The sequence below is a fragment of the Chrysochloris asiatica genome, unplaced genomic scaffold, assembly GCF_000296735.1.
Source record: "Chrysochloris asiatica unplaced genomic scaffold, ChrAsi1.0 scaffold00220, whole genome shotgun sequence".
Lineage (NCBI taxonomy): Eukaryota > Metazoa > Chordata > Mammalia > Afrosoricida > Chrysochloridae > Chrysochloris > Chrysochloris asiatica.
In genome coordinates this window covers 4,969,646-4,984,226 of record NW_006408738.1, presented here as the reverse complement: position 1 = coordinate 4,984,226, position 14,581 = coordinate 4,969,646, and the positions used below count along the sequence as shown (strand labels likewise).

The window sequence follows — 14,581 nt, the reverse complement described above, 5'->3', positions numbered from 1 at the left end:
TCTGTATTTAACGAAATAAAGTGGCCTTACAAGCATGGGTCACTTAGTTGCAAGGCTATCTGGACAAGCCGGAACATAACAGGCACAGATACTCTCATCGGCTTCTGTTTGGCAGTGTTCAGTCGCTTCACATCGTCTCAGGAGCTGTTTGACAAAGGAGTCTGCAGGGCTTTCATTTCCAGCATGCACTTGGAGCAGCCAGGCACCGTGAGTTTACCCACCATAGTTTAAAATGAACTCTACATGGCCTCAAAGTTGTACAACTGCCAAATCAACTCCAAACAGTAAGCTCCAAGCCCACTAAAAGTCTGCCAATACTGCTGAGTACTTCACAATAATGGGCAGTGAATACAGTTGTATGAACACAGGTCTGTGTGTGACTAAAGGACCGGGCCTTCCATCCATCCATTTGACCACGGGACTGGAGAGGCATCACTCTGTGGCTTGGTAGCTTTGCCAACTTTCATTAAGAACAGCGAGGAGCTTGGAACAGAAATGTGCAGAGTCACAGGGACAGGGAGAGCTCTCCTGCATGTCTGTGACAAAAGACCAGGAAACATTTCATTCCATGGTGAGCTACGGAGCGGGGTAAGGCTGTCTGAGCTTCTGAGATATCGACGGAGAGGGTGCCTGACTTCTCCTAGGGACCTGAGATGACCACCAGTGACCTTCACAATACTTTATTTGCCAGGATGGACGAACTCTTCTGAAGTGATATGAGCTACCTGGTTCTCTCGTTCTGAATGCCTTCCGAGGTTGAAGACTGAGAGGGCTTGAGAGAAGTTAACAGATGATGGGGCTCACAAACAATGATGGGCAGAGCTGACAGGGGCCATTCAAATTTCACATTTCATTAGCTGGCGAATTTTCTTATTAACAAAAGAAAAGTTGTAGGTGGTATGGAAAGATACTCTTGAAGCTAAATTTGTATCACAATAACCAGATTTCATTTCTTTACTCAACTTGCATTTAATGAACACCTAGTACATGTAAATGGGACACAAAGAGCTGTGAGGGAGACGCAGAGTGGTAGGAGACTACTGCAGTCATACACAGAGCTGACAGGCTAGTGGGGCCACCACACACCAACACCCTGCTCACAAGCAGTACTTGCCAAGATGACACTCACGACAATACAAGACGAAGTGTACACAATCTGCTGTAAGGAGGCGGGTGATCAGAGAAGGTTTTATAGAGAAGAGCGCTCTGAAGGATACGTGGGATTTCATTTTGAAGTGGGAAATTAGCTCAGATTTGGGGAGAGGAAGAGGGCTCTGCTGAAGCTGGATGGTATGAGTAGGGAATGGCAAGTAATTCAATGTGGCTGGATTAACAAGGAGAGCAGTGCGGTGGCCCAGGGGTTGGAATGATGGCCTGGTGACAGATGACAGAGGATCCTGAATACCACATAAGGAAGCCTTATTTAAAGTACAACTGTCATGTCTCTGAAAGATTTAAGGAATTCTAGGAGCAAGGCGTCAAGTGTGGTGGCTGTAGTGAGGTTGGCCCAGGATCGGACATTGTTTCGTTCTGCTGTGCATGGGGTCTCTATGAGTCGGTTCCGATTCGATGGCATCTCACAACAACAACAACAAGGAGCAAGGTAGAGAGAACTGCAGTAGTAAAACTAGAAAAACTGGGAATTTGGAGAACCGGTAATCAAAACGATGATTAACTCCCTCCAAAGGCTGAGGATGCTGACAGGACTTCTGAGGGTGGTGAAGACTCAGCCTCTCCTATAAAAAGATGCATAAGAAGCTGGTTGAAATGGCCCCTGGCAGCACTGGGTAAGGCTGCTGGGCACCCCACCATCAATGACTGGGTTTCCTTGAGGGTGTGAGTTCTGCAGGGCAGACCCCATGGTGCTGGGGAATGATACACATTATCCAGGGCAGCCTGAGCAAGCTTGTTTCCAGGCCTGCTTGGTGTACAGATGCGTGCCCCCTCTAAAGCTGGGGAGCACAGCTAGGTGGCTTCTTCGTTGGATGAAGCGTCACTGGTTAATGAACTGTTTAAGCATGAGGAGACTCTGGAGCTAACCTGTATGACAGAAACCCAACCCTGACCTTGGCTGGGGTGATTTTCACTGGCTCCAGTGGCTGTCTGGAGTCCTGGTGTGGCACTGTGGGTTAATACATCAGAATGCAGAGGGGTTTGAAGCACAAAGTTGGTGGTTGAAGCTCACCAGTTGCTCCTTGGAAACCCTATACAGGGTCGCTATGGGTCGGAACCAACTCAATGGCACATAACATATGACAGTCCACCCCTGGTTCATTGTCATTCAGGTGTGTTGAACTACCTGAGTAGTTTCCTCAAGCATGAGATGATTTGTGGAGAGGCTTTAAAAGTAAACAAAGTTGTAGGCTTAAAGATGTGGCCTGTAAACACCAACACAGGAGATCAAGACTACAGATTTCCCTCTGTAAAATCTGGTACGGGACAGTACACAGCTGGGGAGTCATGTACACCTGCGGATAAGCACCAGGAAACCAGTGTGGAGGCCACTCCCAAAGTAGACGTCTGTTAGCTTAAGTTTGAGGTACGGGACGCATCTCAAAGTCCTTCTGTGAGCTCTTAAGCTTCACCCACTGAATGTAGTATGTTCAACCACCTCTTAAATCTTGTCCTTCTCTGCGTTCTGGACTCTGATCAGACTTCCTTCTCCCCTCCAGGCCCTGAGTGAGGACCATTTGGGAAACACTGGTTTAGTAAATAAAACGATTTGAATCAAGAACTAGGTGTACTCCCCTTACACAACTTTGAACAGTTTAAATGAGTCTAACAAACAATGGAAGGTTCCATGCATCACTTTCCTTCATGAAAATCTTATTTCAAAGACAGCAGACTCCCCAAGGCCACGGCTTTAATTTCTGTACGTCCTCGGGTGTTACCACAGAGACCGCTCACAAGGGCTTGGATGAGCATGGCACACCTGACATGAAGCCAAGCAATGGTTCCTGTCACCTCAGCAGGAAATTCTCAGACACCTCTGGGTTATCTCTTTGGTGAATTTTTAGAAAATAACTTAAAAAAAAAATTCTTTTTTAAAATTGATACACGAGGGTGAGTCACAAATTATCTGCACTCCAGTTATATTAAAATGCGCGTTCATGTCTGATGGCAACACTGAGCGTGCGCGTGACATAATTCTGTGGAACAGACGAATGACAGTGGATTAAGTGGCAAATCAGCCGTGGCTCTGCCTCTGAAACCATCCACGGCAAACTTGGATTTCTGAAACAACTCACGAAAGAGCATAAACAAGCGTTTGGATATCTGCAAACACAATTTGGACCAACACTCCAAGGAAGATAAAAATGTCTTTGAGAAAATGAAACTGGTGATGAGACATGGATTCATCACTAGGAGCCTGAGAGTAAATGGCAGAGTATGGAATGGAAGCGTCCTCAATCGCCGACCGAGAAAAAGTTTCAGTCAACTATCAGCTGGAATTGATGCTTACAGTTTTCTGGGGTTCTCAAGGTCCAGGATTGGAACACTGTCAGGAAAAAGGTTCAGTGATCAACAGTGCTTCTTACGTGAAGGGGCTTGCTGAAGAGCTGAAGCCTAAACTTCGGATTAAACACAGAGGACTGCTCTCCAAGGGTGTTGTGATCTTGCAAGACAGTGCACGTCCACACACCTCTGCCCACACTGTGGACATTTTGCAAAAACTTTCTTTTGAGATGTTAAAGCATCCACCCTATAGTCCTGATCTTGCTCCATCAGATGTTCACCTGTTTGGTCTCTGAAAGCAGTCCTTCGAGGATGAAGACTCCCCTCTGATGAAGAAGTGAAGGCAGTGGTGTATTTGTGGCTCACAGCTCAGCCTAAAACAGTTTTTAATAAGGGCAGATGAAAGTCTGTTGACAGAGAGACAAAGTATCCTGAAAAGCGAGGAGGCTATGTCAAAAAATGATGTGTCTTTTCTAAAAATTGATTAAAATAAATTTTACAACCAGCATGTAGATCATTTTTGACTCACCCTTGTAATAGAAAATTTGTAAGGCACAGGAAAGAATAAAGAAGACTTCTTTTTCTTTTTTTTAAATTACTACTAATATAGGTTAAGCACTGGACTGCTAACTGTAAAGTCAGAAAGTCAAACCCACCAGCAACTCCTTGGGAATGCAACAGAGGGTGATACGAGTCAAAACTGACTCAACACTGAAATCATTAACACTTGTTATCCTTCATCCTTGTGCTTTATGTGTAACAGGATGCAACAACACACACACTCTCCTCTCTCTCACACAGACACACTTGAGATCATATTATCTTTGGGGACTTTCTCACTTCATTAGTTAATGCTGTTTCTCAATCTCCAATTCATTCTGTTCCCATTCTACTCGAGGTGGTACACTACTTGCTTGGAGTCCTGATGTGGTGCTGGAGGATAGGCATTAGACCCTGAGGTAAGTTTGAACCAAAAGGTCAGCAGTTCAAATCCACCACTCGCTCCTCAGAAGACTTATAAAGGGTCACTATGAGTTGGAACTGATTCTATAGCACGTAGCAACAAGGTAGTAGCCAGGGTCTGATAAGGTAAAACCAAGAAAACCCAACTAAAAAGTTAAAACGAGCATCAAGATTACCCTTTGCTTTCTAACCTTGCTCAGGACTACAGCGTCATGGCTGCAAGGAGACCTCAGAGTTCATATGTGCTGAGCCCCACTGGCAGTGATGTGCTTTGCTGTCTTCTGAATTGTCCGTGTTTTGGAATGCCCAGCCCACAGCACATTAGGCAATAACACTCATGTTAAGGGAGCTGAGGAGGAAGCTGCTACCTTCCAGGTCTACCTGCTTGGCCCTCACCTGGAGACAGGAGTCACGTAGTTTCCGGGGAACACTCCTGAGACTCCAGTCCTCAGGGATGTCCCCTTGAACCAGCCGTCTTGGCACTTCTCAATGACTCGGTACATCTCGCCTTTGCGTAGCTCCAGCTCATCATTCTTCTGGGGTTTGTAGGCGTAAAGCGCCAGGTACCTGTGGGTAGAAGATTCAGGGCCAAAGTCAATGTTTGTGTTCAAGTGAAGGATCGGTGGCAGGGTGGGCGCAGGGCTGCCTGCATCAACTGAAACACATTCGAGGGCTCAACTATGGGTGAATACAACGTAGAAATAGTAGCTAATGCCTGTCGGGGCTCCACAGCTTAATGCGGACTCTCTCTCTCTCTCTCTCTCTCTCTCTCACACACACAACACACACACACACACACACACACACACACGCCTTCTCTGACTTAGTTTCCAATGAGATAGCTCGGAAGGAGCAGTGAGGACAGGGCTACTCATGGGATACCTGTGAGAAGCTGGGCCCTAGACACAATGCGGTCATACATCATAAGTTGGACTGGGAGCTTCAGCTACTGATACTTTATACCTGAAGAACAAGATTCTGGGAGATAAACCATGTGCCCACAGATACACGGCAGGGAAGGGGCGGAGCTGGGATCTCTGCAACCCACTCACACTGAGCCTAGAAGCCAGGGTACCTCACAGCCCTGTGCTGGTTCTAGGAAGGCAGTAGTCATCATCACCTGCCCATATTTACAGATGGGCACCAGGCTCAGTGAGGTCAAGCCGCTCACCCAAGGCCCTAGAAAACCAACAAAACCAGCTGCCCTTGAGGTGATTCTAAGTCCTGGAGTCACCACGTGTGCAGAGTACAACTGTGCTCCAGAGAGTCTTTATGGTTGTGATCTTTCAGAAACATATGGCAGGCTTTTCTTCCGAGGTGCCTCTTGAGTGATTTTGAACTGACAATCTTTTTCATTAGTAGCTGAGCACTTGGCAGTTTGCTCTGCCCATGAACAAGAGGCTAAAATACGTAACAGAACCGGATCCCTGGGGACCACGTCTGAAACCCCACACATTTATCCCCCTAGTCTGACATACTATCAGGACAAGAGAAACTAAATATGAACTAAGGAAGCAGTTTTAGACTTGTTTTCCACATTGAGTCTGATGTGGGTCATAGTTTACCTGTCTGATGTAACCTAATTAGGTTGGAATTGCAAGAGATCTCAGAAGCCTCTTTGAAAGAGAAAGACCATCGAGTTAGAGAATTCTTGGTCACGTTCTTCACTGTGATATGTGTGCTGTGACTCATCTATTCAAACTTGACGTTTGTTTTAAAACTTATTTGCAGCTAAGAAAGGCTCCAACTATGAAATGTAATGGTGAAAATTCGGGTCCAGGGTTTAGAACTTAAGCTGCTGAACCAATTACCTTGCCTCTTGGTCGCCCTCTTGTAAAACACCTGGTACCAACCTGGGGCACAACCTCACAGGTACGTCTGAGGATAGGATAGCACTTATGAAAGCTCTTTGCTATTTTGGGGGCTGGGGAATGGTTAGTTTTGGATTGGAGAGATTCACAAACTTCAGCTGGGAAAGTTGGTGGAGGCTTAAATTCAATAAAACACCGAAGATGAATTTCTCAAAAGTGCCATATACTGCATCTCAAACCAGAGTTGGATTAACTGATAGGCAAGGTAAGCACAGGCTTATTTGTGCTTCCTTATGCTGTGGCTTAATGTGCCAGACTGCTAGCTGTTTGAACTGCAAGGTCGGCAGTTCAAACTCATCAGCTGCTCCCTGGAAACGCTATACAGTGTTGCTATGGGTCAGAATAGACTCATCAACACTTAACAACAACAACAACTAGTTCGTGGCAAACAATTATACTTTTTTTTTCACCACAGAACCTAGAAGATTCTGCTTCTAGGTCTGGCTGGCATCTGTCTCTCTCTGAGCCCACAGTATCTTCCTACAGAATCAAAGCCTCTTCCCAAATTTATAATCTCTGACAGGGACAGAGTACCAAGTAGGAAAGGTAAGCACAGGCTACTTGTGCTTACTAACTAATCTGCACTGAACAATCTCACACGGGTCTTACCTAAGATGTGAAACTGTTCATGACAGATTAGTACGTAAGCGCAGGTAACCCACGTTACCGTGCTTCCTGGGTAAGCCGCCCTTACATCACTGCGGTGTTACTTGGTAGGCATGACTGAGGCCCTTTCAAGAGTCTTGGCTTCCCAAGGACTCATGTGAGCAGCAGATCTCTGAGAAAATTCAGACTTCCCAGAGACCCCTCCTGACTCTGGAAGGGGCTTTCGGACTCGACAAATATAGACATGTGGGATATGACTCCCAAGAGTTAATGGAGATGAAATGAAGCTTCCTGGGTCTAAAGGAGTTCTTGGGTGGTACCCTGCTGGTAACTGAAAGTTGGGTGGTTTTTCAGAGATGCCTCAAAAAAGGCCTGGCAATTTAGATTTGAAAAACTTAGCCACTTAGAACTCTAGGGAATTAGACTCTTATACAAATGAGTTCACGGTGAGTTGGAATGGACTCGATCATAACTGGTTTGTGGGTCTGAGAGGCAGAGATAGGGATGTTCTAGAACAGAATTCAAGTCCTGGAGAGACTAAAGAGGGTTCCTAGTTTGGAGATGTAGGATCAGCCACAAGTTAGGCAGTTCAAATCTACTTCTTGCTCCTTGGAAACCCTCTACAGGGCTTGCGATAAGTCACAATCGACTCTACAGCACTTAACAACAACAAGACACTAAAGATGGAGTCCTGGAGTGGCACTGTAAGATAAACACTGCACTGCTAAGCAAAAGCTTGGCGGTTCAAACCCACTAGCCAGTCCTTAGAAATTCTATACTCAGAGGGTTACTATGAGTCAGAATCAACTTGACGGCACTTAACAACAACAGAGACTAAAATTTCCTTGGCTTTAAAATAAAATCTGCCACCCCTTTCTAACTTGCTGATGACATCCACTCCAGTACATTTTGCTTTCTTTCAATTACAATCTTGTTTATTTCCTTTGTTTACAGTTTACCCTGCCCACTTTTCCCTCTTCCCTTAGCAACAATCTGGAGTATGAACGAGTGACTTAAATCTTGATTTCTATCCCTGTTTGAAAAAATAAAAACCGAACATTAGGAAAGACTTCTGCGTTTTGGGAAGATAAACAAGGCCATCACCGGTGAGCAGGTGCCTTGTGTGTCATGGGCACAGATAGTCACGTTTTTGAAACTCTCCTCAGATGACAAATAAAGCGAAACCCAAGGATAATCATTCTGCTTTTACTTCAGCTGATTCTCAGTGCTCTCTTGGAGTATTGGTGTGGAATCATAGGATAAAACTGGATCACAAGGTCAGCGGTTCAAACTCGCCAGTCATTCCTCAGAAACCCTATGCAGGGTCACTGAGTCGCAACCAATTCATGACACTCAGCAACAGAGCTCTGTTTGATTACTATAAACGGTAAAGGCACAGGAAAACTGCATTTGTCTCACAAAAGTCCTAACTTACGTAGGAGACTGTCTCACTGGGGAAGAGCAAAGGCAAAGGAAAACTAAAAAAGCCTCACTGATACGGGTGGAGGCTTGTGAACCAATAAAAAGGATGCACGGTTCTTGGTGCCTGCTCTCAAGGGAACAGAACTGAAGCATGACTTGTGTTGAAGGGTACTTCTCGCTCTGTGATGTCAGACCATCTTTCTGGTTCTATGGCCAATAAACAAACAGTGGTAATGAGCAGAATACTAAACAGGTAACAGTTCCTCGGGGCAAGCTTAGGTCGATGGGCAAGTGTGTGTGATACCAGACCTAATCAAATCATTACATTTCATTAGTCACCAGATGGGAGAGCCCACTGTGTGCTCCTTTGTTCTGTGTGCATGACTGGGCAGCAATGAGGAGGTCCCCCAGCTGCCTGATGGGAAACAGGAGCCCCAAGTATCTGAAACACAATCCTGCTGCTATGAAGTTCATTCCAATTTATGGTCACCCATGCAGAACTGCACCAGGGGGTTCTCTTGGTTGTGCCACTGAGAGCACCAGGGCACCAGGTGGGGTTTTAGGGTGGGCTCATATTTGAAGTTGGTACAAACCCAGGGACCTTATGTTAAAGAAAGCTCACCCCTGGGTCCTGCCCAGAGGCTGGTGGACACAGAAAGGAGGTGTTGGTTACCAGCTGTGCACAGCCCCACTGTCAAGCCTGAACACACAATGAGCTCACCTGGGCCAGCCACGGCAGACCCCAGAACTCTGCCAAACGTCTGAGGAGTTGTACTCATGGGCTTCCACAAGGAAAGTGAGAGTCTGTGGGACTCATCCTGGGCTGCGTCTCCCCTGACTCACAGCCCACATGGCCTTAGCTCATCCTTCTTCTCGCCTTTTCCATCTGGGGTTGATACTGCTTGCCATGACTAAGTACTTTCACAGGAAAGACTGGGCCACTGGGACCATCATGCTTTGGGGTCCCAGAAAAACTCAGAGGGCTCCCTCTGTTTGATCCCGGCCCTGGAAAGCATGCTAAGTTTTGTCCGCCCCTTGTCTGCACAGTGTTATGCACTTATGGGTTTCAGATCACAGACACATTCATAAGGAAAGCATTGCATTTCAGTGAAATCAGACGCAGTGAATTTTTTCCCTCCAAGTCTCTGTTTCTGCTGTGTGGTGAGAGCTTCGCTTTGTTGAAGACACCTTTCCAAATGAACACGTTCACGCAAACAGGTTCCAAGAGGGAGGTGCTGGCTTCCGGGAGGAGAACCACTAGGGGCTGAATGCTGCATGGAGAATTTCCATTCCCTTTTCTTCCTTTCTTTTCTCCTTCCCATTTCCCTTCTGAGATCTACTTGACTGTGACCAGCCACACCACCTTGTGACATACACATCCTGACTATCTACCTGTGGACCTGTAGTTAGGTCTCCCCCAGAGTGCTGAATGGAGGGCGAAGACAGGGCTCTATTCTTTAGAAACTAGAGAAACAACCCAGAGGAAGACGTCACAATGATGTCTTCTAGCTGGGGGTCCTCAGGGAAGCTCGACTCCAAGGTGTTCTCTGAATATATCAAACATGCTCCTGCCTCAGGACCTTTGCACATACTCTCTCTGCAGCTCTCCTCTCTCATTCTTCCCTTGCTTCCCTAGACTGTACCCGCCATGAGAGCAGAGGCTTCTGGTTTGCAATAGTGTCAGACACATAGTAGGTTGTCTGCAAGTATTTGTCAGCAGAAGAATAAAACAGAGGCTCTGGTTTTAAAACTAAGGTTAAGGAAAAAGGGGTGTGGGTGTGTGTATGTGTGTGTGTGCACATGTGTGTGGGAAAGTACGTCATTTTCTCTCCTGCTCTATCCACTGACGTGGACCATAAACACAACAGCAAAGCAAACAGGTGGGGGCTTCTATCATTAGGGGGTCAGCATCAAGGGTTGGGAAGAAGAAAGGAGATGGGGGCGGGGAGGCATGCTCACAGGAAGGATAAAAGAAAAGGCAGAGAGACCAGGGTATGAACCGGGCCGGGCAGCCTGCAGGATGAGGGTCTCTGTATGAGAAGGGCAGGAAATCCGAAGGAGAGGCAGGACCCCAAAGGTGGGGCAAGGAGGGCAGACAAGGCTGACCATCCAAGCTAAGGTGGCTTGGAGGAACACTGAGACAGAAGGAAGAAAGCAGAAAGCCTGGGAAAGCGGGAAGAAGGTGGTGGAAAAACAGAAGGCTGGGTGTGGGGCTGGTGGTGAGAGGTAAGTCACAGGGGGGAGCAGAACCCAAGTGGTAACCAAGCGTCTAACAATGATGGGAGACCAGGTTTTTAGCCCCCCAGTAGCCTGCACAAGTCCTCCTCCTCCAACTTGTCCAGCTTTTAGGGGCCCGGTGACTAGGCCTGGGACACATTAGGTGGGCACTCACACTGTGAATCAGCTGGGATGGGACTGGGTGTGAGTGCCAGAACGGAATAAAGGGACCCCTGCTCGGAACCAGGAGCTCTGGTAGTGCAGCGATTAGGCCAACAGTTGGGCTGCTAATAAAATAATTAAAATGGGTGGTTCAAGCTCACCAACCCCTCCGTGAAATGCTATTGGGGCCCATTCTACACTGCCTGTAGGGTCACTAAGAGTTGGGATCTGAGTTAGGATCTAGTCAAACGACAATGGATTGGATTTGGTTTTTGGTCTGAATCACTTGTTCCTTCCGGGTGCCCGAGGGCTTGCTCTCTGAGTCACCTGACTGCACAGTGAACTGTCCCTGGCAGAGAGAGGTCAGACCCTCATGGGATGAATGTGTAAATTGCATGTTGGCTTAGTCACCTCCAAAGAATGGAACCACACCTGATTCAGAGCTATCCATTAACATCTAACTTAGACAGCTGCCAAATGCACACCCCACATTTCTAAAATAAAGCAACGCTGATAAATGTCCAACAAATCATTTGAATGGTTTGACCAGATGTTTGTGAGCTTAAGAGTGGAGGTGGTGGTCACTGTGTGCCATCAAGTCGGTTCTGACTCATAGTGACCCTGTACAGGGTTTCTGAGCAAGTAAAGCTTCACGGGAGCAGAAAGCCTCATCTTTTTCTTCAGTGGAGTGCCTGGTAAACTGAAATCGCTGACCTGTGGTCACAGCCAAGCTTGTAATCCTTTACACTACCAGGACTCCTGGACCCTAAGGGGGTAGCTAGGAAATAATAGAAAGTTAATTACGTTTGGGGAAGGAATTTATTATGCTTTATGCAACATTTTAGGGACCCTATGTATCCTGGCGTGGCGCTGTGGGTTAATGCGCTGCGTAGCAAAGTCGGCTTGAACTGCAAGGTCAGCAGTTCAAGGTCACCAGCCACTCCTTGGAAACCCTACACAGGGTCACTATGGGTTGGAACCAACTCCGATGGCACTTAACAACAACAACAACATGTATTCAATGAAACAAGTACTTTGTGTTTGCATCTTAATATATAAGAAGAGTTTTGTTCCTTTCCAGTCAAAATAGACACAAAGATTCTTTGTAGAGTGGGCTTAAAGTAATCTTGAATAAGATCTTTAGGTAGGTAGTAAAGAACTCTTCCTTTGAAATTCCATTTTTATACCCAGAGGAATAATAACTTGGCTGTCTGTCAACTGATCAACTTATTCAACTTGAACTACACGTATCCCACCCATATTGATAAGGACCAGGAACAGACACTTTTCTGAGGCGGTAAATCTTTATGGGAACAGGAAGCCTCATCTTTCTCCCGTGGAACAGCTGGTAGTGTTGCACTGCTGACTTTGAGATAAGCAACCCGATTTGTATCCATTACGATACCAGAGCTCAAATATATAGATTTGAATTTTATACTACATTATGTCTCTTCACATGAAAGTCTAGATTCTTAGCAGTATGAAGTTGATTGTTCTTTCACAACTGAAGGTATTTTATTTATTTAAAACCCCAGTAACCCAGTGAACTGTGACACCCCACAGGGTGAATAACTAACATCAGAATACAGTGTCATTTCCAAGGGAAGAGTCACCGTGGGGTGGGGGCTTGGGGTGGGAGGTACTCTCTTCCTTGTCAATCACGGTCATCGGGTCTTTGATTTTATGTGCAGCCTTACTAGCTGCTGTGGCCCCTAGATGGCTCAAAGGCCATGGGCATTCCGCTTCACAGGTGCCATGGGCCATCAGCTAAGCCAAGACTAGGAAGGGAGTGCAGGAAACTAATACTTGCTGTGTGCTACACACTCACACTCTCTCGTAAGCTCTGTATATCTCTGAGGTAGGTATCATATCCCCATTTTACAGCTGAAGAAAGTAAGGCTCAAAAAAGCTTAAGAATTTCTCTATGTTCACACAGTTTGCGGCAGAGCCAGGTTCTGTGGCTAACAGAACCTGTGAGTAATGCTAGGTGGGTTGTCCTGTAGGGGGCGCTGGAAAGGCTGGACTTAGGGAGACAGGCAGGGCCTGAGCCCTCCACCCCTTACTGTGCACACACGTCTAATGTAGTCCACCAAGTGGGTAGGGTGCTGTGCTGATTTCCATAAGAAAATTAATATGCGTGGTATTTTCATCTTTATTTTAAATTTGTTCTGTCAGATGACTAATCCTTCCCCTGGTTTAAATATTTCAAGTTCAGTCTCTAGGTATACGTTGCTGGGGGAACCGGAATGTAAACAAGTCTGACTTCACCTTGAAAAATCTCTTCCCCTCCTACTTTTTTCCCCTCCTGGGTGCCTCAGAGGGGAAACCAAAAGCAGATGGGTTTGCTGGCTGCTTTCTTTTGCTTGCACGACACCCTTGTGTGCGTGGTATCTGCGTGTCTGGAGTGTGACTCATGGTGGGGCAAGGCACTGGCCTGGTGAGGGTGAATATGTCATTCAGCATCTGTTTTCCTTTCAGAATGACTCGAGAGAATGCACCAGATGGACCACACTTGAAGAGTGATTTGTACCGCGAAGGATGGGCTGGCCAACTCTCAACCTGATATCTCAGCTACTCTTGCTCCCCTAAGCCCACTGCTTGCACCTTGTTGATTCTAGATTCCAGAGAACTCCTAACTTGTCTTTTCTTTCTCATTGGTTGACCTGCTGGAGACAGTCTCTTGGCTGAGCTGGTTGGTGTTCCCTGTGCTCAAGACAGCAAGCTAGTCCTCAGACATCACCTGTAGGCAGTAGAGCTGGGCCCAGGCACAAAGGCCACCAGGGGCCAGTTATACACAATCTACCCTCAGTATGAAATGAAGTCAAGGTGCTATCTGTGGGCAAGGCCCAACGCTCACTTTAAATTTACTTAAGGTCTTGCCAGTTTAACCCTATTCCTACCTAGCTACTCAGGGAAAGTTCTGAAATATATATGAATCAGAGGTGCCAGTCTCCTCTGAGTTCTGATGGCACCTCCGTGAACTTTCACACAAAGCTGAGGAACTAGTTGGGCATTGTGCTTCAGAAAACATTCTTCACCACCACCTTAAAGTCTAGAGCTTTTGTGTAAATTAGACAGAGGCGCCTCTTCTGAGCAGATAAATGGAAAAAAGGTCCCCTTACTCCAGGCCTTACACGCGGCCTCCACCAGGTGTGCAGCTGGGTCAGTGGTTGGATTTCAGCCCCACTCACTCCTTCGTCCAGGTGCCCTGAAACAAAGGGACACTGGGCATCACCCCCACAGCTCTGTTGGTCACTCACCTTGGTCCTGTGCCCTGTTTTTAGGTATAGACTGTTGACAGTATTCCAGCCGAGCCTTCACTCACTCGCCCTGGTTGTCTGCTTATTTCTGTAACACTTTCTTTAACAACTGAACAACTCTGGCTCACACTGGCGTTCCACAAGGTTCTCAGTGGACGATTTCTCAGAAGGAGATCACCAGGCCTTTCTTCCAAGGTGCCTCGTGATGGACTCAAACTTTCAATCTTTAGTCTTTAATTGAGTGCGCCCAGCCTTTTCATCCGGCCAGGAACCCCAGTGAGATCCTATAGTCTTTGAAGTTCATCAGTAAGATTTTCAAGTCCTCTTCCCTTCCAGAAAGCAAGGTTGTGCCATCTGCACATTGCAGGTTGTTAATGAATTTTCTTCCAATCCTGATGTCATGTTCTTTTGCATAGAATCCAACTTCTTGGACTATTTTCTCCAATCTTTTATTCTAGATTGAATAAGTATGATGAAAGGATACAACCCTGGCACAAACCTTTTCAGATTTTGAAATATTCGACAACCCTTGTTCTGTTCTAATGACTGCCTCTTAGTTTTCTCAAGAGCACAATGAAATGTTCTGGATTGCTTATTCTCTACAATGTTGCCTGTAGCTTGTCA

General features: G+C 46.4%; 1 protein-coding gene across 1 annotated transcript in view; it reads right to left on the bottom strand.

Moving 5' to 3' along the window:
* Positions 1 to 14,581, bottom strand: part of SH3RF3 (SH3 domain containing ring finger 3) — a 660,635-nt gene that overhangs the window by 121,987 nt on the left and 524,067 nt on the right. The window contains exon 7 of the mRNA XM_006873039.1: positions 4,816 to 4,986. Within this exon, the coding sequence (XP_006873101.1) occupies positions 4,816 to 4,986 (171 nt within the window). The remainder of the gene's footprint in view (positions 1 to 4,815; positions 4,987 to 14,581) is intronic.